Below are 25,930 nucleotides of genomic sequence, written 5' to 3'. Positions count from 1 at the left end.
GATGGAAGGCGCTCCGACTTTTTCCCCTAGTGCCCCCGCTCGATCCGCCCAAATCTCACCAATTTCCAATAAACCTGCCCTGAAGCATCCTCCACGAGATTCCAGATCGCTTCTCTTGTTCTTCGGTCCACCCATCTTCGCCGCGAGCCAAGGTGCGACGAGCCCGAGCCCGAATCGTCATGATCGATCGCCGCGATGCTGTGTGGCGCCGGGATGGGGTTGGTGATCCGATGAGCCTAGCGCCTAGCGTGCATTGGTGTTCAGACGACCCATTCCAACTTGTCAAGCCCGGCCGCGGCTGACCGCGGGCTCCCTTCTTCCTGGGGACGTGATCGGGAGTGCGCGGGCCGCCGTCAATGGTCGGCAAAGGCGGGGCTGGCTTTGGTGTTGCGAGTCGCGGATTCTGACGGATCACAGCTGCACGTCGTTTGGACCTCGTCGTTCGCTGCGAGGGTTCCATCAACGGCGCCAACCAAACGCCGCTGAAGCAGCACCGGCACCAGCAGGCGCCGGGTTACCCACGGTAGGTTTTGCCTGGTTGGGGCGAAGCGGGCGGCCTGTCAAATCTAGGCAAAGGACAGCGTTACACCGAGGCCGGGCAGCTCGCCCTGCGCCCGCCTGCGTTGCCTTCAGCAGCCAGCAGCTCACAACAAAGACGCACCGCCACGGCACTTCCAGAACAAGCACGTCGGTCCCTCCCGCCAAACGGTTGAGCCCATGTAGGTCATTTGGGTCGTTGCTCATGTCACAGCATTGTCCGCAGCGACACATTCGTCATGCAGAAACCCCATAGCGCCGACTTCGTCGACAGGTCGGCGTGCCTCCGCTTGTCTGGGGCCCCCAAAAGGCCTGAGCCTGGCATATTCCCGCGGAGCGCACCAGACGGCTCCGCTGTCTGGAGGAGCACAGCCAAAAATATGGTCCGCTTTGCGGCCCGATTTCCCCATGGTGGGCGGGCCCTGACGCTGGGAACCCCCGAGCATGCTGAGCATTTTTCCCGATCCGGGAGACGCTCTCCACTCGTCTTGGCGACCGGCTTCCTGGGGTGCCCATCAACGGCCCTGGTCCCTGCCCCTGACTGGCACTCCCGGCGCATCACCACACCTTTCATTCCAGCCTCTTATCTTCCCGAACCCTTTTCCCTCGTGGTAGCCCTCCATCCGCCGGCGGGAGCACGACTGGGGAGTGTCACCTTCAGCATCCCACGCGCTCACGCACGATCTTCCAGGGCTGGCGACCGGGGCTCCCACGCCCCCCCGCCGCCCCCGGCCAGGCCAACCGCAGCGCAAAACGAAGCTTGCTTGGCCCCGGAAAAGATGGGGAGGCCCCATGGTGAATCGTCGACCGCTGCCTCCGCCCTCGTTGACAGGAGGTTAGGTTGTTCGCGAGACCGCAGGGCCACCGGCAAGGCGGGAAAGAAAATGAGGGATCATCCGCGGCCCTGGCTGTCGGTCCATGCTTTTACATACATACGCAGTTACCGTCACGGGGAGCAAGGCCTTGCAGGCCGCTAACCACGGGAGCCTGTTTTTGCTGTCCAGGTTGCAGGATCTCTGGGACCCAGTCGCCCAGCCCGCTTCCACTTCCCTTTTTGTCCGGAACTGCATGCATTCTTTCGAGGCCGCAACGCCATGCCGCACTGCCGAACAGCCATGAACTTGGACTGCTAACGTTCACCAACGCCCCAGCTGCGCGACAGGGGTCAGGAGAAAGACCCAGCAACCGAAACGGCAGCCGTGGGTGACCCCGGTGAGACTGACAAGCAGCACCCATCGGGCCGGGTTGGCCTACTTGTAAACACGCCATGCTCCGCTAATTTGTTCACCGGTACGCTAGCAGAGCAATACCGCGGACAGACACAGACCACCTACCGGTTCCCAGCTCCCCGCGACCCGTTCCCTCCCCCCTCCCCTCCCCTAAGAGCCTACCTGGGTCAGCAGTTCGCCTGCTGGTGGCGTCCGGGAGTTCGTTCGACAAACCACAAGTCCCATCCCATGTGTCTATTGTTGCTTACTTGAAAGGAACTGCCAGGCAGCCCTGTAGCAAAACGCCAGCCAGGACCAGCTTCCCTGTCAGACGGTTCATACGTACCAGCTCAGCACCTTCTTTTCGTCGCACCTGGACGCTGTCTTCTCCTGTCTCCTGTCTCCTCCTCCTCCCCCTCCTCTTTTACCACACCTTTCTTGGGGGATACTGTCCCGGGTCTCCTGAGCAAAAACACCCTCTTCCTCTCCATCCCCCAGTTTATACACGTGCATACCTACAGCAAGATACAATCCTGGACCTTTCAAAAAGCTCCCAAACGCGCAGCAACCCGGTCAGTGCCTGGACGTTGCGTGCTGTACCCTGTCGACTGGGCCCCTTCACCCCCCCCCCCCCCCCCTGCTGCTCCGTGTCCGTCGCCTGAGACGTCCACCAACAGATCGCTTGCGCATCTCGCAGTTAATTGTTCAATTATCCGGGGATCGGTACCCTCCTCTTGCTGGGCCTTGGCTCCAAGCTTGCCTGAAGGGGTGTGTGGGTGTGGGTGTGGGTGTGGGTGTAGGTGTAGGTGTGGGTTTGCGGCCCCCGAATCGACTGCGCCGCCCGTGTACGGTACTTACTGCGCACGTTTACCCGGCGAATATCTACTGCTCGCAGCCCTCGCACCCCCTCGCCTCGTTCCTGCAACCAGCTCTACATACATACGCCTCCTGAAGCGAGTGGTGTAATACACTCCTGGAACACACACAGACACACACGAACACACACACACACACACACACACACACACACACACATACACATACACAACACGCGCCTGTGCTTCTCCCCCCGGCATCCCGTGGTCAGCAAGGGGAACGACAACAGATCTCGAAAGGAAACCCCGTCCCTCAGCTCAGGTCCCTCGTGACAGAGTCTCTTTCAATGGGGTTTGCAACCGTCCTCGAGCCTCGATTCCGACCCTCCGCTCCAGACACGCCACCCGAGGTACTCACGCCGGACTCGGCTTCCTTCCCCTCGCGGCGGTCGGAGGACAGGTCCTGGAATCATCCCCGCGCTCCCCCGTCACCGCCTATGTCCAACTATGAGCCGGCCGCCAGGGCAAACGACATGCCGTTGTCGTCGTCCGGCAAGGAGAAGGAGGCATCACCGGCTCGTTCCGAGTTGATGACGGAGCAGCCGGCACCACCGCGGCAACAACTCCCGCCTCTGAGCAGCCTCTTTGGACCTCCCTCGCAGATCCCTCCGCCGCCTCATCCTCCCGTCTCGGATCGTCAAGCGCCGTATCCGGCTTCCTCGCCGTTGGAGCCCCCTCTCAGGCCTCCCATCGCCTCCTCCTCCTACTTCCCATCCCCGGCCTCCCAGCCGCCCCGGAGCCTGCTCGACTCAAGGCTCCACGATCGTCCTCAGATCCCCCCGCTGTCCCGGGTGTTCCCAGGTCCTCTGTCGCCGGTACCGCGGCAGGAGCAACGGCAGGATGGCAGGCCAGACTACGCCTCGTCGACGAGCCAGTGGTCTGCCCAGCACGAATCCAACCGCGAGTACTCCCTCGGGAGCCGTGACTCTCAGTACTACCAGCCGTCGCCGGACCGCTATTCGTCTCACCTGCCGAGCCGAGACGATGGCCGGAGGAGTGACTACCGCGATTCGGCTCCGCAGGCGCCCGCGAGCCACAACGCCCCCTCGACGCCAACGAGCAGCGCCGGAGTGGAGGTGCCCCCGACCAAGGATGGGCTGGGGCCCAAGATCTGGACGGGAACGCACTTTCTGCCTCGGTTCGTGCGCGCCGCTGAGGTGCCCGGCGAAGGCATGTGCTATTTCTATGATGACGGAAGCCACTGCAAGACGGTCATCGACGGCGAGGCGGTCAATGCCCATTGGGGCGTCACCAAGGCGGGGAAGCCCAGGAAGCGGCTGGCGATCGCCTGCGTCACTTGCCGTGAAAAGAAGATCAAGTGCGATCCCGACTACCCGCGGTGTCTGCAGTGCGAGAAGTTCGGCCGCGTTTGCAAGTTCAAGAATGCGTGCGTGCATCTACCCCTCCGCCTTGCCTGATCTTTCTGCCGTGCTCTAACGCCTCGATGCTTTCCAGACCCCGCGGTGGCCACAACAACCACAACGCGTCCAACAGCACCCGGGCCACGACGTCTCCCGCCACCCCGCCGGCCGAGCCCGACGACCTGCGGCGGCTCCCTCGGCTGCCTCCTGCCGATCTTTCCGCCGGGCCCCGGCCAGGCAATCACTCGGGCGAGTCGGTCTCTCCTCGCACGATGCTTCGCCCGGCGAGCCCTACGGATTCGTCGCTCGCCTCGTCGTACCCTCCGCGCAAGCAGGCTCGCGTCGGCTACGACCACCACAGCCCGTTGTCGGGTCGGAGGTCTCCGCTCCTCCCTCCTCCGCCCCCGCTGCCAGCGCCCACGTTGCCGAACGACGCACCCCAACCACCGGCTGCCTCCTCGTTTGCGTGGCGTTCGCCGGCAGAGGTGCCGGTATTGCCGCGAATTCATGACGATGTGCTGAGGCGCACGTGGCAGCCCGATTCGTAAGTTTCTGCTTTCCCCCGCTCGTGTTTGCATACAAAACGGGACTAGAATTGATGCTGACACCGCTCACAGAAGGCCTGATGCCCGCGTATAGCTCTCCCTACATTGAGCCCTAGAGAGACCGAGAAGGCCTGCAAGCATATTCGCTTTGCTCAGGCACCCTCCCTGGTGAAACTTGTCAGGGAGGATGAACCGCGACGAATCCGAGCGTCATGATTTGATATGACCAAGATGAAGGGGAATGGGGGATCTCAGCAACGGTGAAACGAGGTGACTTGTTGGGAACGGCGACTGCCGCTGACGAAGAGGCCGCCCGCCCATCTTGCCCACCTTATTTGCCGATCTTCGCACCAGCAACGGGGAAAAACAGAACGAAACCCGGTAATACGACGGAAGAAGACCCTCTTTCTCCAGAACGAGTGCGCTGAAAAAAGGGCGCTTCACGAAGCAACGGCCGACAACTCACGACTTGAATACACACAACAACATAATACGCTATCACTACATGCACATACCCCGGAGTGAGGGGATCCAACGAGAAAAAGGGGGAGGGCGAGCGAGTAATGCAAATGACGGAACCGGGCGACCAGGATGGCGTCTACCGGGACGCAAAGGATGACTTGGACGGGTGGACAGGACCGGCAGGATTCTTTCCTCCCTCTCTTTCTGCTGATCTGTTACTTATGTTGCATCTCTTGCGCTTCGTTTCGGACTTGTTCTTGTTATGTTTTTGTTTTCCTGGTCCACGTTTTGCGGTGGATGTATGGAAAGGCGGCGCAGTTGGTTTAGCACCATCGCATCTTGTTAGGCGTTTCGTTGGATTTTTGCTGCTTGTTGGTTCCTTGGGCCCAAGGAGAGAGGGCATGGCAGAGAAATACGGGAAGGGAGAAAGGGGGGTGGAGGTGGTGTCGCTACAGGCCAAAAGGGGGCTCGTTGGCTGCGAGTGCGAGTGAACGAGGAGAGGGAAAGGGAGGTGGGTTTTGCTATTGGCTTCTTGTTTATATTGTTGTTGCTCGTTGCGTGTTTTGACTTTTTGCTTTCGAGCATCTGTATTGTCTATACCTATACCCTTTGCTTCCTCCATCCAGGAGCTCTCCCCCAGGCTGCCGGCTACTTCAATCTACACACGGCTTCTTACGTATCTGCCTGGAATCCGGACACGTTTCCCTCGGATTTTGATTCCCTTATGAAAGGCTCGTTGCTTCCAGGGTTGTCAGCACGCAGATTGCACAGTGCACCGTGTTTTGATCTGCCGAAGTAAGACGGGCTTTCACATGGTTGGCTTCTGCCGGCCTCGTCAGCATCGCCCCGATGCGCCCGGGAGGCAATGCAGGCATTTGTATCCCTGGTCGGTGCCCGTCGACTCTGTCCACTGTTTTGGGGGGCCTGTAAGCCGTGCAAACACCTGCCATCCAGGCCGAGCCGGATTCCTGTCCCCCAGGGTTGGCAACGGGCACAGGGGCGTACACTACCGTCAGGGCACCGTTTCTGTCCACCAACACCACTCCACCTACGGGATGGTAGGCCGGATAAGTAGGTAGGTAGGTAGGTAGTTTACGCCCTGGTCATGGCTGCGCAACAAATGCCTCCCGGCCTGGCCTCTACGCGGTAGGCCAAGGACAGAGTTCAGTTACCGGCACCTAACTTCTACCGAGAAACAAATGCATTGACACACCGAGAGAGCAACGCTGGGCGGACAAGGGGGGTGCGGCAGTAGCAGCAGCAGCAGATAGGACAGTGCAGTGCCGACGCAACCCTTTTCCCGCCCTGCTTCCAGCACCCCTCACCCCTACCTCCCGGTCCCTTTGGGAAGAGTACTGTGTAAGGTACCTTGCCTCCCTTTCCTCAGCTATGTACCTTACCTCACCCGCCCCCCACCCAAACCATCACTCGCAGGACATGACCTCCATGTCGGTCATACGTGACGCTCAGGCAGACAGTCCTCTATGTGGAAAAAAAAAAATCCCCAATCTCTGTCTGAGAAGGCGCCGGGGGGGGGGGGGGGGGGTGTTGGTCGGCTCGGTCGGTGTTGCGGAGCGTGCTAGCGGCATATGCAAGCGCTCAGGGGAGAGGGCGGGGGCGAGGGGTACCAGCCAACGTCAGAGGCTGGCTAGCTGGCTGGCTGGCTGGCCTTGACTCGCTTGCTGGGCGCGCGCGGCGCACAGGGCATCATCGCCCACGGCACGGCAGCCTAACCCCAGCCTATGTAGAACAACGATGATGGCATTGTTCATGGGGAGGAGAAGATCAGCACGAAGGACGGCAGGGCCGTAACAGGGTGCGAGACGGGACAAGACAAGCGACACGACAAGCGACAAGACAAGCGACAAGCGACCTTCCCTTCGGGTCATTGACTACCTAACCCTCATCGTCTCGTTTTGCACGACCGTCGACTCGACTCGCCTCGTGGTTGCCTGTTCCCCTTCCTATTGTGAAGATCGCGTCGTATGAAGAGGCTGGGAAGAGAGAGAGAGAGAGAGAGGGGGGGGGGGGGGGTCTTTTTCTTTTCTTTTTTTTTTTTTTTGTTGAGATCTCATGCATCATTGCAGACAGACGACCGGGGTTTTTTTTTTGTTGGTTGCCAATCCTACCACACTGTATCTCTCTTTTTTACACATGGATGGGCGAAATTCCCGCAAACCCAGACGAGCGACTGAGGTGCAGCGCAGGCTGCAGGCGGGCGGTTTGCTCTGGGTCAGGTTGGTTGGGGCTGTTGTTTACTAGTACCTAGCTACCTGAGGTACCTTGGAGTCCGCATGTGTGCGGCGCCTGCGGGATCCTCGACGAATGTCATGGAGGCAGGTAGGTAAGTCAGCTCGTGTCGGAGGCTGCCGTTGGTGGTAGCAATGATGAATAATGATGGATGATGGTGTCGAGGGTACAATCCTCGTTGTTTTTTTTTTTTTTTTTTTTTTTTCCTGCTTTCTGTCTTGGTCGTCGGTGTCGCTTTTGATGGTTGGTTGTTATGGCTTGGCCTTGGCGTTGAGCTCGGAGAACCGGTTTCTAGCGAGCTTCTAGAAGGATGCGGTTTTTGGTAGGAGAGGGTGTGGATCTAGCCAAGCCTCTTGGGGGAGTGGGGTGGGTATAGCACACTTTGAGGTCCACGGGTCGAGTGACGGTGGAGCTTTTTGTTGCTTGCTGATGAGCTTACACTGGCTGGTTTTCTTTTCCGCTTCAAGCTTGCATCACGGTTTCACCGGGTCGTGGAAGCACCTTTTTATCCCATCCTGCCGTCGGATTATCAGTAGGAGACGCCACGGTCGAACCACCTTTCATCGACCCAATAGAGCCGTTTGTCAACGTCGACTTCAAGTGACGCGGCGGCGAGCCCACGCCTCGAGCCGCAACGAGAGAGCAAAAGGATCCACGATCCATCTTCTCTCCCTTTGCATCCATCCACAACCACCACGCAACACCACCCCCTCCTGTGCTTGGATCAAGCCCGCCGCAAAGGATCCTTATTTTGCACGTCGCTTGTTTGGTCCCCGCGCGACTGCGTCAGCGCGTCTAGCGCCCTCGCGCGACTGGCTAGCCGACCACGCCCGCCCGCCCCCATCACAAGGCCGTTGAGACGCGTGTAAGCGGCACCCGGGCAGAAAGCAACCCCGATCTGATATCGAGGGAGGGGGCGTTTGTGGCAGGTCCGGGAAGCTTTGGATGCTGTTGACCTGGCCGGGGGTCGGGTCGGGTGAGGTTTGTGGAAGAGGAGCATGCCCCTGCTGCTGCCGCGGGTGAGGTGAGGTGAGGATAGGTGAGGTGAGGCGATCCTTCGCTCTCGTGAAGCTCGGCCTTGGTGGTGCGAGAGCGGTGTGTGCGCGGACATAGCCGACGAAAGCAACAACATTCGGACCGGCTGACCAGCGTGTTCGCTTGGGAGTGGTTGAGAGAGAAACAGCCAGAAACCCCGAGACATGGCTCAGCAACCCTCGGCGAGGTTTCCCTTTCGCCCGGTGGCCCAGCTGCTGGGCTCAAATGGTACGTCCCAGCCATGCGCGTCGGAGCGGGCATGACCCGTTGGCCGCCACCATTGTCCGTCCTGCTATGCTCCCGCTAGCGTGCTTGTTCTTGCCAGCTCGGCCTGGACGGGCGGGATGAGAGACGAGAGAGAGGTTGAGCGAAGAGCGGTTTGCCGCGATATCTCCCTCCCCACAACCGGCTAGTCATCACACACTTGGTCGGGACTTGCAGCCCACAAGGCGGCTTCTGTCATGTCTCTTTCTCGGCGGCTCCGCACGGAGAAGCAGAGCTGGCCGGCGTGATGGGATCCCACCCGTCTCTCCTCTCCCCGCTCAACCTCTCTCCCCACCAACCTGTCCCACCCCCCGCCTGCCGTTGATCCTCCCGCTGACCAGTTGCAACCCCGCCTCCACCGCAGGCCCCGTCCACGCCCTCGCCTACTCGGCTTCTCCGGGCACCTACATCCTTACCGGCTCTTCGGACCGCTCCATCCGGCTCTACAACCCGTCGTCCACCGCACCCGCTCCCGTCGCCGCATCCAACACCATCACCTCGGCCCGCGGCCCCTCCGTTTCCACCACCCCGCTCCCCGCCGGCAAGCTCATCCAAACCTACACGTCCCACGCCCACGAGGTCCTGTCCCTGGCCGTCGCCCCCAGCAACGCCACCTTCGCCTCCGCCGGCGGCGACCGCGCCGTGCTGCTGTGGGACGTGGCCACGGCGACGACGCTCCGGCGGTTCGGCGCCTCGTCGACCGCGCACTCGCACGCGGGCCGCGTCAACGCCGTCTGCTTCGCCGGCGCGGGCGGCGGGGACGACCTGGTGGTGTCGGGCGGGCTGGACGGGACGGTGCGCGTGTGGGACGCGCGCTCGTCCCACCCCAAGCCCGTCCAGGTCCTGGCCGAGGCCCGCGACGCCGTCGCCGCGCTCGCCGTCGGCCTGCCCGGGTCGGCGGCCGACGCCGAGATCCTGGCCGGCAGCGTCGACGGCCGGCTGCGCGCCTACGACGTGCGCGCGGGCCGCTGCGTCGCCGACGCCTTCCCCGCCAGCGTCACGAGCGTGTGCCTGGCCCGGGACGGCAGGACGGTGCTCGTCGGCACGCTGGACAGCAAGGCGCGGCTCATGGACCGCAAGGACGGCACCTGCCTGCGGGCGTACGAGGCCGGGCCGAGGAGGAACGAGGAGCTGCGGGTGCAGTGCGTGCTGGGGGGCGGGGAGCGGTTCGTGGTCGCGGGAGACGAGATGACGGGCGACGAGGAGCAAGAGCCGGGGGCCGCTGGCGGCGCCGGAGGGGGGGGAGACAACCAAGGGAGGCTATGGGCGTGGGATCTGCTGACGGGAAAGGTGGTGGCCCAGGTGCCGGTGCCGTGGGGGAGCGGGAGCGAGGCGCGGAGAAAGGTGGTGGGGAGAGACGGCAAGCCCAAGGAGAGGAAGAACGTGGTGAGCTGTCTCGCGTGGAAGGACGGCGGATTTGGAGACCAGTTCTGCGCCGGAGGGACGTCGGGGGTGGTCACCGTGTTTGGTCACTGAAAGAGCTCCGGGAAGCCGTCGTGGGAAAAGGCAGTTCATTACAGAGCGAGCGTTCGCGTTACATGGTATCCCATGATGCCGTCTCGACCGAGGAGGCAAACAACACCCAGCGCCGATCTCCCGTCTATCACGTTCCTGGTTCCTGCTTGGCCTGCCTCATATCCACACCGAGGTCCCGGCCGCCATGCCTTACCTATCCGTCATGATGATGATGCTTTGTTCTAACGCCTTCTCTCCTTTGACAAGGTTGAATGGAAACATACCGCCTGCGCCCAACACCTTGGCCCTTGTTTTCCTCGTATGCAGGTCGTACGTAGTCCAAAAGCCACCCCCCCCACCCCCCCCCCCCCACCCTTCCCTCCCGCGCTGCCCAAAAACAACAAAAATATACACGCACGCAGGAACGTCCAAGTAGAGAAAATAAGAAAAAGAAAAGAGAGAAAAAAAAAACAAAATTCTTTCCATGAGCCGAGACGAGATCAGCCCATTCCGGCGTACTTGAACCAGTTGGGCCGGCAATCCTCCTTGTAGAGGAAGGGTTCGCCGTCGGTCAGGCGACCCGTGACGCAGCCCTTGCACTTGGGCGAGTTGGGGCAGTTGAAGAAGGGGATGTGCTGGTAGCCGATGTCGCGGAACCTACAAGGCGGGGTTAGCCGGCCGTCGGGCGAGAGCCGTGCGCCGGCGTCGGGCCGGTCCGTAACTCACCAGTGGATGCGGTTCTTGTCCTCAAACAGGGCGACGGCGATGCTGTGGACGGGGGCGTCGCCCCAGCGCTCGTAAAAGAAGCCGCCGGCGCGGTCGAGGTGGTTGAAGTAGTCCTCGTAGGCCTTGCTGCGCCAGAAGGACATGTCGGCAATCTCAAAGTTGGTCCAGAAGTGGCACGTCGAGTAGCCGTTGGCCTTGGCGTAGTGCTCCGGGCGGCCGTCCTTGTCCGTCAGCCACTCCATGGCGCTGTTCTCGTGGATGTACTCGGGGTGCTCCGACAGGAACTTGAGCGTCTCGGGCCACAGCGACGGGATGGACTCGGGCGAGTCGTACAGGCTGATGGTGAAGCCGTACGTCTTGTTGTTGTCGCGCATGTAGCGGAACACGTCGTAGTCGACGTCGCAGAAAAAGTGGACATTGGGCTCGACGCGCCAGTAGTATTGGTAGTCGGCCAGCGCCGGGTGCTTGTAGAACATGCCGCTGTTCCACCGGCACATCTGGTGGTACGACAGCATGTCGGCGTACTGCACGCCTTGCTCCTTGAGCTTCTTGGCCGACACGTCGAAGAGCTCCTTGCTGATCCACGAGGGCATGTCCCAGTGCTCCCTGGGGATCACCTCTGGAAGGGGTTGGTCAGCCGACGGCCACGTCCCGACAGCATCGCGCCCCGCGTTCCAGGGGGGGAGGGGGGAGGGGAGAAGGGGCTCGTACCATATCGGCACTCGGCCTTGGTGGCGGCGCGGGTCTTTGTCTTGAACTCTTCGGTAAACGGAACGTCGTTGAAAAAGGTCCACGGGTAGTTGAACTTGTGGTTCCACGTCCTCTCGAGGTCGTGCATGGATTGGAGCATGCCGTCGAGCTCCTCGTTGCGCACCAGGGCCAGCAGGGTGGCCGGGATGCGCGCGGTGCCCGAGGGGCCCGGAGCGTAGTCGGGGGATGCGTAGGTGAGCTTGCCTTCGGGCTCGCCGGTAGCTGGATGCCTTGTCAGCGGACGCCGTCCCTCAGCCAACGCTTGTCGAGAGGGGCTGACCATCGAGGTTCGGATCGTGTTTGCCTGGGCCGAACTGGGTGCCCGGTAGAATGCCGGAGGGCGGCGAGGGCTTAAAGAGCTGCCAGATAAAGAATAACCACATAACGAGGGCTGCCAGCCCCAGCACCCGCACGGGGCGAGAGACGGCCATGTTGGGAGATCGCGTCGGGTCGACGTCTCTAAACAGTCGTAGGCATGTAACTTTTTTTTTTGGGGGGGGGGGGGGGGTTGACGTGGTGGATCAGGGAGGCAGAGGACGGGGCACGGCGGCGGGGGAGGGGGCGGGCAGCTATTCGGATCTCGTCATTGGGAAGCAATCGAGTAGCCAATGGTGGATGCTCGGTGACGCGGAAAAGGATGGTTGTCGGGAGGACGGGAGCTGGGACGGGAGTTGTTGGTCTTGCAGAAGGATCACGTTTCCAACAAATCCAAACCACGTGCAACGGGCAACGGGAAAATCGAAAAGGGGCGTTGGAAGTGCCTGCCCGGCCTGAGGCCCGATTCGGCGCCAAGACCAGGCTTCCAGATTTTGCCAAGAAAAGGCCCCTGTGGACCCGAGTGGCCCGTGCTTCCCGTCCCGTCCCGTCCATCCAGGGCAACCGGCTTCCAGCTCTGGGCCTAGAACCTCCAGGTTTTCTTGGCTGGTAATTCCCCAGGCTCTGAGCCTCCAGTCCCCTCCCCTGCACACCCAACGCTGAGTGAGGTCCATGCTTGGGGTCCCGCGTGCCCAGCCATCAGCCAGCCACGGTTCATAGGTGGCCTGCTGCGTACGCCGTACCTTATGCATGCTCGGTGAGGCTCAGCGACCTACCACCTACACGATAGGCTCAGCAAACCTTAAGTAACGTTAATTGTTACAGTGGGTCATCAGGCCTGGACCTCAACCCACCGTCGCCTATCAGCTCAGCTCCCCCAGGCCAACGGCCCCGAAACCCAGTGTGACGCGCTCACCAGGCACTGGACCTCACCTCACCTCCGGCGCCTCCCCTCACGCTGGATCCCAACAACCGCGTCGGATCGCGTCTGCGATGCAATGCCGCTGTCGGGAGCCATTGCTGCCATGTAAACAAACCAGGATGCTCAGCACAAAATGGCGTTTCTTGCACAGCAGGGGGCCCTGATCGACGAGCTCATCGAGGCCGTCGCGGGCATCCCCAAGGTCGGGCTCCTTTGCCGTTGTTCCCTGCTTGCCAAAGGAGAGCGGTTGGCTGACCTCGCGGCAGACCCGGCGCCAGCAGCGTGCTGCTCTCCGCGACTTTGTCGCCCGCAGCCTGCAAGGCCACACCTTCACCCGGACAAACCAATTCGAAGTCCAGGACCGGCTTCGGGGGCTCGAAGAGCGCTTCGCCGTGTGCGGCCGCGAGGCCCTGGCCGAGGCGCTCGACCAGCGCCTGGGCTCGCTCCAGCAGCATCAAACCCCCACCACCCCCGAGGTTCTGCACCTCCTGCTCGAGCTGGCCGACCGGCCCGCGCAACATGCAAAGCTCAGCGACCTGGACGCTCTCGTCGCGCCCCAGGAGCATGCCCCGCCCCCGCTGACCTGGCGTGAGATCGCCCGGGAAGACGGGTGGAAGAACGAGCGCGACATTTGGCGCTTTATCGACTACGCGCCCGGATCCAGCGACGAGGATGGCGTCGACGTCGAGTCGCACGCGTCGCTCGAATCGCGCCCGTCGGCCTCCTCCTCCTCCTCCGCCCCGGAGATCCCCCCGCGCACGGCGCAGGACGCCGCGGTCAGGCCCCAGGGCGACGCGCTGCTGCAAAAGGTCCGGGGCTCGCAGTCGTGGAGGCACGCCGCCGCCGCGGATTCGGAGGGAAGGCCCCGGAAGATCCCCATCACGACGACGCAGCTGCTCCGCGAGGCCCTCTTCATGCTCGCCGGCCTGCCGACGAGCCTGTTCGACTCCGCGTGCGATCCGATCGCCAAGTACCAGCTCCGCGGCGTCTCGTGGGAGGTCCACCGCGCGCTCGTCACGTCGTTTGCCGAATGCGGCCTCAAGCTGGCGCCTCTGCGTGTCGTCGCCGACGCCGCGGAGCAGTCTCCCCTGCTCCAGGTCTTCCAGGACTGCGTGCAAAGGGCGCTCCGCTCCTTCGACCTCGAGCTGTCCCGCATCCAGGCCCGCCTGGTGCATGCCCGGCAAGACAACGCCGTCGTCGTGACGCCCATCAGCGTGCTCGAGGAGCTGGGCCCGAGGCTGGCCCCGCTGGAAGCCCTGGCGGACATCGTGCGCCACGTCCGCCTGGAGCGAAACTCGCACCATACCCTGCGGTACCTGGAGCTGCTGTACCGTGCCGTTGGCCTCGCCCAGCTGCAGGGCAACCGCGAAACGTACCGGCTGCTGGGGACCATCTTCTTCGACTGCTTCCAGGTCTACCTGAAGCCCATCCGGTTGTGGATGGAACAGGGCGAGCTCGTGCCAGGCGACCGGAGCTTCTTCATCGCCGCGTCGCCGACCAAGCTCCCGTTGCCGCAGGTGTGGAAGGGCCAGTTTGCGCTGCTGCGCAACCCGCAGGGCGCCCTCTACGCGCCCCGCTTCCTCGACCCTGCCATCCATCGCATCTTCACGGCCGGCAAGAGCATCGTCGTGCTGAAGCTCATGGGGCGGCACGAGGCCGTCAGGAAGCACAAAGCCACGGCCGAGCCCGCGATGGACTTTGCGACCGTCTGCCCCGACGAGCTCGAGTATGCCCCCTTTAGCGAGCTCTTCGACGGCGCCTTCCGGGCCTGGATCCAGAGCAAGCACCACACCGCTGCCGCGACGCTGCGAGAGCTCCTCTTCCGCTCGTACGGCCTGTCGCAGAACCTCGACGCGCTGCATCGCCTCTACCTCATGTCGGACGGCGCCCGGTCCGACGCCTTTGCCTCGGCCATCTTCGGCCACCTCGACGCGCGCAGCCCGGGCTGGAGAGACCCCTTCACCTTGACCGAGACCGCCCAGGAGGCCTTCTCGGCCTGCCTCGACGCGGGCCGCCTCTCCGCCGCCGTCGACCCGCGCGCGCTGGCCGACGCCGGCAGCCCGCCGGACGCCCGAAGCTCCGTACGCCGCGCCCTCCCGGCCATCCGCCTCCACTACCGCCTGCCCTGGCCCGTCCACATCGTCGTCACCGACGACGCCCTCCGCGGCTACCAGGCCCTCTTTACCTTTCAGCTCCAGGTCCGCCGCGCCCTCGGGGTCCTGCGAGCCCCGATCCTGCCCCTCCTGCGCCGCGGAAGCCCCCGCGCCAGCCCCGACCTCGCCCTGTACTGCCTCGTGCGCACCAAGCTCCTCTGGTTCTGCAACACCCTCCTCACCTATCTCACCACGCTCGTCCTCGCGCCCGCCGCCGCCCGGCTGCACGAGGACCTCGGCAGCGCTCCCGCCGCCGCCGCCGCCGACGATGACGACGACGACGCGGACGTTGACGACATGGTGGCCGCGCACGCCGCGTTCGTCGCGCGGGCCACGGCCGAGGCCTGCCTTGGCGCCCGGCTGCAGCCCGTCCGCGAGGCCATGCTCGACGTGTTGGACCTGGCGATCCGGCTGGAGGATGCGCAACGCGACGAGCTGGAGCGAGGCGGCGGCGGGAAGGGGACGGAGCGGCGGACGATGACGGATGAGGAGGGCTACGAGGAGAAGGGTACCGCGGGAGAGAAGATGGAAGGGGGGGAAAGGGGGCGCTCGGACAAATCTCCCACGGCCGTGCTGAGGGAGGTGCATGCCGAGTTTGAGCGGCTTTTGAAGGTTGTAGCGGCGGGGTTGAGAGGCGTGGCGAGGGCGAGCAAGGAGGAGGCGGCTGCCAAGTGGGACTTGCTGGCGGAGATGTTGGAGGCTGGAATCAAGATGTGATGCTCGTTCGGGGACGTTGCGTGGCCGAGAGGCTCGGGGGTTTGCGATGGAGCTAGCTCTGTCTCTTGGACGTTTCAAACCCGGCACCAGACTCTATGTAAACCTTGCCCAAGGAATTCTTGGATAAAAACCCTTTCCGATCCCATTCTCATGCCATTCGAGAATCCCATCCACCCAGAAACTGATCCCAGTGGAGGCAAGAGGCTGGTTCCCTTGCCTCTAACTTTGGTGTTGGAGCGGGTGCTGTACTGTACGGTGTAGTTGCGTTACCCAGTCGTGTACGTACAAGTACTATACACGCTCACTAATGGTTGACGTTGGCTACTCGTATGCTAGTACTGCGTACTATACACGCACAAGACCCGCCCAAACAGAGAAAAAAAAAGGGGGGGCGTGCTTCGACGGTTGGCAGCCGCCGCCAATCAGCCAATGACAAGTGCCCACGGATGACATGGTTCCTGGCCCAACCCCAACCCGGACAGCATGGATGCCCGCCAGATGCGGCCGGCCGTTTGACCCTTGGGACCTGGTGACCCTGGGGGACCCTTGGGAATCGACAACACGCCCAAGGAAGCTCCAGAATTGCGGAGCTGCCTCTTGTTTGGTTTCCCCCGAGACGTGTGGTCCAGACCGAGTTTTCGTGTCCTTACCCGCGACTCTACACCGTAGGGACCGTCCCGAGCCTCTGTCTCTTGTTAACGACCCCGGCGATTCCCCGGACACGTTGAACCGCGCCGCCGACGCAATCAATTGCCCGTCTTGTCCTCCTCAACCTCCGAAGCGAAGCGTCACTCGTCCTTCCCCTGTCGCGGTGCCGTGTGCCGTCTTCCTCCCCGAACCGACGCCGCCGTACCCGATCCTCCGCTTCTTCTTCATCCCCTTCCTCGCCCCCTATCCGCGACGACACACGCAAACACACACACATACACACACACACATACATACACACATACACACGCACACAAGATGGGGTTATTAACGACGCTGTCCGGGTGGATCACTCCGGCCTTCCTCATCCTGTCGCCCGTCATCTCGTACAGCGACCAGGCCTACTCGATGCACCGCACCAGGTCCAGCGCCGGCTTCTCCCTGGACATACCGCTCATCATGCTCGTCGCGTCGCTGCTGAGGTGGGTTCGGTTCTTCCTTGCCGCGGAGCCCTTTGCCTGGCCGCGAAAGAAGGGCCAGGGAGGAAGGGGAGGCCTCGGAGGAAGCTAACGCCAACGCCATCTGCAATCAGGATCTTCTACTACCCCGGCGCCAAGTTCGACCGGGCCCTCCTCGTCCAGTCCTTCGTCATGGTCACCATGCAGCTCATCCTGCTCAAGGTCGGGCTCGACCACCGCCCGCCGCCGTACGCCAAGGGAGGCGACGCGGTCATGCCGTTTGCGCGCGTCCACGAGACGCGCCGCCCGTTCAATTTCTGGCAGTGGAGGTCTCCCAAGCCGTGAGTTGCCCCCCCCCCCCCCCCCCCCCCCGCGCGCGCCCGCCCGCGTTTGTGTTTCCCTTCCTCGTCCATCTCTCAGCGACCTCGGATGCTGCTTCGAGAGACCCATGACAACGGCAACGACGACAACGGCAACGACGACGCTGACACCGTTTTCTTGGGTCTCCAGATACTGGCAGTTTCTCCTCTCTCTCTTCGTCGGCCTCTGCCTCTGCGAGCTCCTGCTCGCGCCGCTGCCGTGGATCTACTCGTCCTACTCGCCGCTGATCGGGTTCATCGGCCTCGGCGTCGAGGCGATGCTGCCCATCCCGCAGATCCTGGCCAACATGCGCTCCCAGTCGTGCAAGGGCTTCCGCGTGTCGGTCCTGGCCAGCTGGCTGGTCGGCGACGCCATGAAGATGTTTTGGTTCTTCACCTCCAAGACCACCATCCCCTGGGCCTTCAAGCTGTGCGGCATGTTCCAGGCCTGCTGCGACACCTTCCTGGGCATCCAGTACGTCTTGTACGGCGACAAGGAGGGGGCCGCGGCGCACAAGGCGCACCCGGCCCCGTGGCAGCAGCATGGCCACGAGCTGAAGGCCAATGGCTTCAGCACGGCGAGCGTTCACGAGAAGAAGCCCGGCCGTAGGACGTCGACGACGGAAAGGCCGTTATGAAGGCCGTTATGATGGTACGAATCAGACGCTGGTGGCATGGTGGAAGATGGGATAGAATATAGACTTGGAAATTATTTTATTTTATTTTTTTTAATCTTAGAGACTTGAGACGGAGATGTTTTTTTCTCTGGTTTTGCCTATGTTGGCTGCAATCATTCCTGGAAATGCTTTCTCGAAGCTGCTTGATGTGGTGTTCCAATGGTGATGTGATGGCGTTGAATGGCAAAGGGGGAGGGGGGACGTTTCCCAGGGGGGGGCGCGCCAAGAATGTGAGCTCCCGTTAGTGAGTGACTTGTGTCTACGACTCAATGATGCTCCTGACGCTGATGCACGCTGGTTTTCTATGCTCCAGGTTCTTGGGAGATTGTTTCCAGAGTTTGCCATGGCGTTTTTGTCATTTCGTCTTGTTGTTTCTGCGTGCTGTCCGCCCGGCAGCGAGAGTCCGCCGGGCCTCCCCTCAGGTCTCCTCGAAACACTTGCTCACTGGCCAACCAGCGCAGTGTTTACCTGAGACAATCAACTTCCATGCAAGCCGTCCTGGGGTCTTTTTTTTTTTGGACGACCATCCCATCACGTCTGTGTCTTCAACAACACATGGGCTGTCCATCCATCCTTGACGCATGACATACGGCTGTACACGCCTCCAAATTTTCCTCCGGTCTCTCTTCTTTGACATATCTGCAGGGCCTTGTCGGCCCGCATGGGCTCGGTCGGCAGAACCAGTTGTAATTAGATCAAGATCCATCCATCCCGGCCCCTGGGTCGGCCGGACGGTCCCTTTCGCCGGGTCAAGCTCGATAGATTCGTTCTTGCTTGTCTGTTGGGTAAGTTGAGCTCTGTCTTTTTGGTTCAGCCTTGTTTTGAAAGCCATTGTTCCTCTTTTGTTGTTTTTGTTTCCCGAGCACCTACGGCGGATGAACAGAGTGGTTGTCTCCTGTTGTTGTTCTTGTTGTTGGCATTATTGTTGTATCGCTTTCCTTTTTGCATCTTCATGCCTTCTGTTGAGGGGACAGCGGACAATCACACTGTTTTTGCCATGTCTCATGACATTCATTGGCCGTGTTGATTCTTTCGCTGTTGTCACCGATTCGGCTCCCGACCCCCCGTCCTCTCAAGAGCCCGTGGTTCCCCGCTGGCCACCGTCCCTTCTTCGTTCATGATTCCTTATGGCGGGCCGACACGCATCCCCTCTCTCAGCTCAGCGGTTGCTCAAGTGGGCAATTGGTTCACCCCGGCCTGTATGATGCTCACCGCTCCAAGGCGCTGTTCTTCAAGCTGGAGGACATGTTGCTGCTATCCCGCTTCCTCGTTCACATTCCGCGGCTGGACGCCAGCGCCATGCCTCATCTCCATTCACCTTGTGTTGTCTCCCTCAACCGGTCCAGGGCAACCAGCCCGGAGGCCCCTTGATGTTGAAGCGCGAGCTTGACGTTGGTTGCTGATGCCAGAGGCTTGACCGTGCCCAGAATTGGTCTCGCATACCCGTCTTTTGAACCCGGCCTGGGTTGAGCATCACGAACCTTTCCGGTGTCGAAGAAGGCCTAGCCCTGGGCCCACGAAACCGCGCGGAGGGTGTTTGAACGTTAGAACGCTCCGGCCTATCCCACGAACAGGCCCGCCCCCTTGCTGCTCTGAGCCCGGGACAGAGATCCTCGCCGGCACCCCTCGGACCCGCGCGCGGGTCCAGCAGAGGGGCGCTTCACGAAGTTCCTTCTTTCGGCGCCGAAAGCTGTGAGTTTTGGAAATGTTTTCTTCTTTCTTCTCAACAGACTCTCCGACTTGCCCACCGGCCACCTTTCTTCTTACCTTCCCGCCGCTGAAACGTCGCCAGGACCACCATCGACAAAGCATCTCGAAAAGTCGGCTACCGCGACAACAAATCCTTCCAGGTATGCGAATTGGCTTTTGGTTTGTTTTTCTTGCGCTTTGTTCCCGACGTTTGCTGCTGCTGCAGCGGCGGCGGCAGCTTCGGAGACGACGCCGGGGAAGAATGGTGGCCGGCCGAGGCCCGACCAGTCCTGCCGGGCTCGACGCCAGACCGGCGACGCAGGTCCTCGGCGTCGCCGAGCCTCGCTGTGCTTTGATCTTCTGGCCTCGAGTCGAACCTCGAGCGCTTTCAACGGCGGCTCAGGAACGCTCTTCGTCCCGGCTTCCGTTATGGCGGCCTTCTGTCTCATGTAACGCCGATGTTGAGATGGAAGAGCGTTCTCTTAGTTGTTGCTATCCGGCTTGTTACTTGCACGATGACTGCTCTTGTGTGGGGCCCAAGACTAACTACCTACCTCTCTACCTACCTACCTAGGTACCTTGCACGCGGCTTGCCAGCTATATACCGCCAGGCGCCTCGGGACTTCCTCTCCACGCCTCCTCCGCCGCGGTTCTGTCCCCTGGGGACAGCCAAGGAACCCGTACAATATGTCCGCCAAGAAGGAGAGGGCGGCCAACTTCAGGACGTATGAGGCGCAAGCCCGTCTCCTAGCGGCAGTCGTGGCATCGCTGCCCAAGAATTTTCGGTTCGACTACAAGAGTAAGTCTTGTCCATCGCTTGGCTTCTCGGCGGCGAGAACGCGCGCCCTTGTGCATCTGCCTCGCGTCTTTCTGTCTTTGTTTCGGTTATGATGGTCACCTCCCTGCTCGCGTGGGTGGTGTTCCCTTTGCCATTCCTTGTCTTTCGTACCGTTTTATGCCCCCCTAGCCACAGCTGGGAGTCACTTGAGCATGATTATCATCTTTCTGCGACGCAATGGTCAGCGGCGGCAGCAGCAGCAGCAGCAGCAGAAGCAGGAATGGCAGCGGCGGCGGTCACGATGGCGACGTCAATCCAAAGAGGGATACGCTCGCCTCATCCACAATATCACTATTACACCCTCCGACAGACGTGTGCCCCCTGGCCACTCAACCAACGCACCAGCTGACCAAGTCCTCATCTCAACATTCAGCCATTGCCAAGCACGTTGGCGGTCGGACGACAGAGTCCGCCATCGAGCACCGTTTCCGCCCCCTGAGGGTCCAAGCCGACGCCCTCCGGGAGATGGTCTCGGCCGGCGCTGACCCCATGGGCTTCCCGGTCTTCGATTGGAAGACCGCCAATGGTAAGATCCGCGGATGGCTCACGATTGAGCTCCTTTCGACAACAGATCACGTCAGACGCCTGCCCTGTCTGCTGCCCGCTGCCTGCCCAACGCTCATTACGTCACGCCTGACGTTTTCACACGACAAGGCCATCAAAGCCGTGGCAGATACCCCGGCTTTCTCCCACCATCGTCTTTCCCTTTTGCGTTTCCGTCTTCATCCATGAGCTCTCGTGACAACCGGCTCCTCACACGCCAGCCTATCTCCCGGCATCGGATGCTAACTCGTGTCCGCAGACATCCAAAAGTATTTTGGCGAGTCCACCCAGGAGGGCATCGCCTTTCAGTTCCGGTGGATCAAGAAATCCGCCGAGGTGTGCAAGACGGCTGCCGACAATGGCCAGAGCCCCGTGGAGGCCTTCCGGGGTCTCATGGAGAGCGGCAACGGTTCCCGCGCGGCCGTGGCGGGCGCGGGCCCTGCCATGACGCCGGCAGCCAAGCGGGTCCGAGCCGCCTCCAAGACCAACGCCACGCCCGCCAGCAAGCGCCGCAAGGCCCAGGAGCCCGCCGAAGCCGAGGACGGATTCGACGCGGGGTCTGAGCACGGGCTCGTGCTCAGCTCCGTCGGCGAGGAGGAGTCCTCGTCCGATGCTGACTTCTCGGGCATGGATGCGACCCCGACGAGGGCCAAGCCCAAGGCGGCCACAAAAACGACCCAGGGCGTCGACAGGGAGGTCGCCGCCGCAAAGCAGACCCCTCGCCAGGTCGCCGCGCTTCCGCGTCGTGCGGCCCCGGCCCCGACGCCCGCAGCAGCCGCGGCTTCTTCCCGCGCCTCGTTCGCCCCCCGTCCAGCGCAGCCCGCGGTCTTGAACGGGTTCACGAACCCTGCCGCCGGGCTGGCGTTCCACGATGCTCCGCGCTCGACCGCCACCCCAAGCAGCGCCAGCACCCCGGCTGCCGCCTCGTCATCCGCCGCCACCACCCCCCTCGATGCCGTGCGCCGCTCCTCGGTGGTGACCATCGACAGCTCCTCCTCGGCGAGCCGGCCCGTCACCCCTAACGACACGGCCCAGCATGCCACGACGTTTCCTTGCTCTGCTGCCTCTACCACCTTCTCCGACTGGAACGCCTACGCCCCGAATGCCGGCCCCGCGACGGCGGCGTCGACCTCGGCGGATGGGCTCACGATGCCCAGGGCGACCACGAGGGAAGGTCCCTTTGCGACGAGCGCCAGCGGTCCTTCCTTTTCGACCTCCGCCGCCGCTGACGCCGCTGACGACGACGACGACGACGACGACGAGAACTTCTTTGCGTTTATGAACCGCGACGCCGTTGTCGAGTCGGCGCCTCACGCAAACTTTGGCGGCTTTCGCGGGGATGCTGGCGACGAGGAGGAGGATGAAGATGCTGGCGACGTCTAAGGCGACCCGGCGATGCGTGCTCGTTTCGGTCTTGCTGGGCAAGGAGGACAAAGGTCTTCCATCCCAGGTCGGCTCGGCAGGTGGTTCACCCGGGAAAAATATTAGTTGGACGCCGGTATGGATATGTCTTTGGACCCAGCACAAGCGGGTAGCAAGTGCTTTTTACATGACAATACTGACGGATGCCGGGCGGGTGGATGGATGGGTGGATGGATGAACAGGCAAATGGACAGCACCAACAACAACAACAGCAGCAGCAGCAGCAGCAGCAGCGGCGGCGGCGGCAGCGGCAGCGGCAACGCCATGCCGTGCCAGTTTTTCTTTTTCAGCAAAAAAGTCAGCGCATTCCGTTCCGTTTTTTTTTTTTTCTTTTCGCTAGTCGGTCACGCCGACGACCTCATCCCTCACTTCCATGGAAGCCAGCACAAAAAGACCACACGACAACATGACAAACGCGACACAAAAAGCCCAAGGAAGGGCAGCAATCGAACCCGGTCACAGCACGCCTGCTTTGGTTTGCTTTTGTTGGCGGTTTCGTCTTTCTTCTGCCAACGATTCCGACCCGCCACCGCAACATCCCGGGGGCTATTTGTATGGACGTATTAATGACATTGTAATCAGGGGCCGGCTGCTGCTGTTACTTCGGGGGAGGGGTCTGGGCCTGGTTCTGGTTTGGAAGACGGGGCTTACAAGATCACAAGGGACATGCAGAGAGGATGATGGTGACGCAACGCATGCGTCGAGCTGCTGCTCTTGGACCAAAGCGTGGTGCGAATCCCAGTTTGTACCGTAGATCTAGATAGATACCCTTGGTAACCCCCCCCCCCCCCCCATCCATCCATCCATTCATCCATAGGCCCTACCGATATATCCCAAATCGAATACCATCCCCGCCGGCCAGCCGCCTAGAACGACCTTCCTGCCCTCTCTCTGTTGCATCCCATCGACACTTTCTTTTTGTTTTTTCCCTTCCCATGTACCCCGTGTGTCGTCATGGTCAACCAACCCTGCCTCCTCTTCCTCCCCTACTGCCCTCCCAACAAAAACTCCCACAGCCCGCCGGCATCCACAAAGTCGTGATGGATAATGTTGACCAGCCAGACATCCTGCCTCACCGCCTCGAGGAACTTTGCGCTCTCGGATCCTCTCTCGTACACCTTGGCCCACTCCCTCCAGATGCCAAACGCCTCCTCGCTCCAGGCGCGGAAGCTGACCTCCTCGATGATGGTGGGCGTGACGATCTCCTTGCCGGGGAACACGCCCCAGGTGACGGCGTTGGTGCTCGCCTCGTGCCGTTCTTCCCCTTCTCCTATTCCTCCTCCTCCTCCCGCCGCCGCCGCGGCGGCGGCCGGGCCGGCGGTTGTGCTCGCAGGGGCGGCGGCGGCGGCGGCCGTGTCGGAGCTGACAAAGTCGCCGCGGGCGTTGGTGGCGTAGAAGCTGACGACGTCCTTCATCTCGGCCCTCGCCAGGCGGGCCTCGAGCCGGCGCCAGTCGCGGGAGGGCAAAAAGAACTCGACAAAGGCCTTTTGGAAGACGAAGCCGTGCTGCGGCCCCCACCCAAAGGTCGGGTCGGTCGACCGGAGGCCGTTGACGGCCGGCTGGCTCGCCAGGGTCCACCAGCCGCGGGCGTTGAGCGCGACGAGCCGGTCCCGGATGGTGGCCGTCTCCGGGCTGAAGCCTTCCTCGCTCCAGGGGATCACGGACAGCTCGCCGCGCAGGTGCCGGATGAAGATGTCGCTCACGTCCTCGGGCCGCGCGGGGCGGCCCCAGAGCGACCGCGCCTGCTGCACCGTCACGTGCAGGCTCACGCCGTAGCCGTCGATCTGGCCGTAGGCGGGGGAGCGGGCGTCGCCCCAGCGGCCGTTGGGGAAGTCGTCCCAGGTGGCCTCGCGGCCGAGGGCGCCCTCGCCCTCCGAGATGGCGAGCGTGTTGGCGCGCGTCGTGACGGGCCCGGCGGGGACGCCGGCCTCGAAGGCGGTGGTTTCCCACTCGGGGAAGGACGCGGCGCGGCCCTGGACGATGACGCGGTCGTGGGGCTCGGAGCCGACCGAGAACTTGCGGCGCCGGGCGGCCTGCCGGGCGGCGGCCTGCTGGGCGGCGGCGGAGGCGTTGTCGTCGTCGTCACCGCCGCCATCGACGCCGCCGTCGCCGTCGACGCGAACGACGCGGATCTCGGGGAGCGGGCCGGGGTCCTCGACGGCGCAGTCGTCGTCGCTGAGGGTGACGGGAGCGATGAGGCCGGTGCGCTCGACGATGAAGGAGACGGCCTTTTCGAGGTTGAGGGTGTAAAAGTGAAACCCGCGCGGGGCGGCGGGGGCGGTCCTGTCCTTGATCTCGCGGACCTGCTCGACGATGTCGCTCAGGATGGCGACGCCGACCTCCTTGACCTTCTCGTCGTCGCCGCGGACGGCGTCGAGGCGGGCCATGAGCGGGTCCGGGATGCGGGCGTGGCTGAGCTTGGCGGTGCGCTTGATCATCTGGTAGCTCTGGATGGGCATCAGGCCCGGCAGGATGGGGACGTTGCGGAAGGCGCCGCTCGGGTGGGCGCGGAGGGTCTCCTCGAAGCGGCGGTAGGCGTCAACGTCGAAGAAGAGCTGCGTCATGATGAAGTCGGCGCCGGCCTGGACCTTGTCGACGAGGTAGGGCAGGTCGTGCTCGAGGCTCTGGCCCAGGGGGTGGCTCTCGTCGGCGTGGCCCTCGGGGTAGGCGGCGACGCCGACGCAAAAGTAGTCGCCGTGGGTCTTGCGGATGTAGCGGACCAGGTCGATGGCCCAGGCGAACTCGTCGCCGCCGCCGCCGTCGCCGCCGTCGCCGTCGCCGTCGTGGTCGTCCGGGTCGAGGTACTCGGCGCGGCGGGGCGGGTCGCCGCGCAGGGCGAGGATGTTGCGGATGCCGAGGGCCTTGGCGTCCTGGAGGGCCTTGTCGATGAGGCGGCGGCTCATGTTGGTGCACGTCAGGTGCAGGCAGGTGGTGAGGCCCAGCTCGCGCTGGCAGATCTCGGCGAGCTCGAGAGACTTGGTGGCGGTGGAGCCGCCGGCGCCCCAGGTGACGTTGACGAAGAGCGGGCGGAGGGCGCGGGCCATGCGGTCGAGGCGGGCGCGCAGGTTGGCGAAGCCCATGGCCGTCTTGGGCGGGAAGAACTCGAGCGAGAAGTAGTCCTGCCCGGGCGGCAGGGCCGCGATTTTGTCCGTGATCTTGTCCATGGCGTGCTTGCTAACGGCCTCGGGGGGCAGGTCCAAGCTCGGGATGTAGTCGCCCATGGGAGGTTGAAGGAGGTACTAGGGGCGCAAGAAAAAAGAAAGGCTCAGGCCGGGCCTGTCATGAAGATTGGAGCCGCCGCCGCCGACCGGAAGGGGGGGGGGGGGTGGAGGGGGCAACACCACCAAGACGCTGGAACCCGGCAACGGACACACACACCGGACTTCGGAGGAGTGTGGGGCTTGCTTGGAGGCTGGAGCTCGAGGCTGGAACCCGGCACAGTTTGGCAGCCAACAAGACGGGACGGCGTCCTCAGCGGGCTCGTGAAATCGAACGTATGTATGGACGGCGAGAGGCCTGGGACATGGCCCATGGCCGCTTGTTGACGACCAGGCCCGGCGCTATATACCACCAGGGCATGCCATGGTTTGTCCCAACCCGAGAACCGGATCCTTCTCTCTGGGGGGGAGGGGAAAGACAAATGCCGATGCCCGCCGCTGCGCAGCGCTGTCGGCTTCAACGTTCCAGGTTTCAGCGGCCGACCAACCCCACTTTTGTTTAC

At 62.5% G+C, this 25,930-nt stretch overlaps 7 protein-coding genes across 7 annotated transcripts; 5 read left to right on the top strand and 2 right to left on the bottom strand.

Moving 5' to 3' along the window:
• Positions 1 to 2,907: 2,907 nt before the first annotated feature.
• VTJ83DRAFT_5780 (uncharacterized protein) lies at positions 2,908 to 4,620 on the top strand (the record flags this gene model as incomplete). Its single annotated transcript, XM_071012418.1, has 3 exons — positions 2,908 to 4,007; positions 4,076 to 4,525; positions 4,599 to 4,620. The coding sequence occupies 3 exons, from the start codon at positions 2,908 to 2,910 to the stop codon at positions 4,618 to 4,620; spliced, it is 1,572 nt and encodes a 523-aa protein (XP_070865155.1).
• Positions 4,621 to 8,437: 3,817 nt separating this feature from the next.
• VTJ83DRAFT_5779 (uncharacterized protein) lies at positions 8,438 to 10,013 on the top strand (the record flags this gene model as incomplete). The annotated part of the gene is made up of 2 exons (XM_071012416.1): positions 8,438 to 8,501; positions 8,902 to 10,013. The coding sequence occupies 2 exons, from the start codon at positions 8,438 to 8,440 to the stop codon at positions 10,011 to 10,013; spliced, it is 1,176 nt and encodes a 391-aa protein (XP_070865154.1).
• A 479-nt stretch (positions 10,014 to 10,492) lies between these two features.
• On the bottom strand, positions 10,493 to 11,899 carry VTJ83DRAFT_5778 (uncharacterized protein; the record flags this gene model as incomplete). The annotated part of the gene is made up of 4 exons (XM_071012415.1): positions 10,493 to 10,649; positions 10,719 to 11,337; positions 11,430 to 11,690; positions 11,749 to 11,899. The coding sequence occupies 4 exons, from the start codon at positions 11,897 to 11,899 to the stop codon at positions 10,493 to 10,495; spliced, it is 1,188 nt and encodes a 395-aa protein (XP_070865153.1).
• Positions 11,900 to 12,838: 939 nt separating this feature from the next.
• Positions 12,839 to 15,575, top strand: VTJ83DRAFT_5777 (uncharacterized protein; the record flags this gene model as incomplete). The annotated part of the gene is made up of 2 exons (XM_071012414.1): positions 12,839 to 12,907; positions 12,972 to 15,575. 2 exons carry the CDS (start codon positions 12,839 to 12,841, stop codon positions 15,573 to 15,575), a joined length of 2,673 nt encoding a protein of 890 aa, XP_070865152.1.
• A 966-nt stretch (positions 15,576 to 16,541) lies between these two features.
• On the top strand, positions 16,542 to 17,678 carry VTJ83DRAFT_5776 (uncharacterized protein; the record flags this gene model as incomplete). The annotated part of the gene is made up of 3 exons (XM_071012413.1): positions 16,542 to 16,705; positions 16,816 to 17,022; positions 17,192 to 17,678. The coding sequence occupies 3 exons, from the start codon at positions 16,542 to 16,544 to the stop codon at positions 17,676 to 17,678; spliced, it is 858 nt and encodes a 285-aa protein (XP_070865151.1).
• A 2,415-nt stretch (positions 17,679 to 20,093) lies between these two features.
• Positions 20,094 to 22,170, top strand: VTJ83DRAFT_5775 (uncharacterized protein; the record flags this gene model as incomplete). The annotated part of the gene is made up of 3 exons (XM_071012412.1): positions 20,094 to 20,205; positions 20,618 to 20,770; positions 21,047 to 22,170. The coding sequence occupies 3 exons, from the start codon at positions 20,094 to 20,096 to the stop codon at positions 22,168 to 22,170; spliced, it is 1,389 nt and encodes a 462-aa protein (XP_070865150.1).
• Positions 22,171 to 23,195: 1,025 nt separating this feature from the next.
• VTJ83DRAFT_5774 (uncharacterized protein) lies at positions 23,196 to 25,430 on the bottom strand (the record flags this gene model as incomplete). The annotated part of the gene is made up of 1 exon (XM_071012411.1): positions 23,196 to 25,430. The coding sequence occupies one exon, from the start codon at positions 25,428 to 25,430 to the stop codon at positions 23,196 to 23,198; it is 2,235 nt and encodes a 744-aa protein (XP_070865149.1).
• Positions 25,431 to 25,930: the final 500 nt, after the last annotated feature.

The sequence above is a fragment of the Remersonia thermophila genome, chromosome 5 (genome assembly GCF_042764415.1).
Source record: "Remersonia thermophila strain ATCC 22073 chromosome 5, whole genome shotgun sequence".
Taxonomy (NCBI): Eukaryota; Fungi; Ascomycota; class Sordariomycetes; order Sordariales; family Chaetomiaceae; genus Remersonia; species Remersonia thermophila.
Note: the sequence above shows the minus strand (reverse complement) of the source record. Positions and strands in the feature narration are given on the sequence as shown.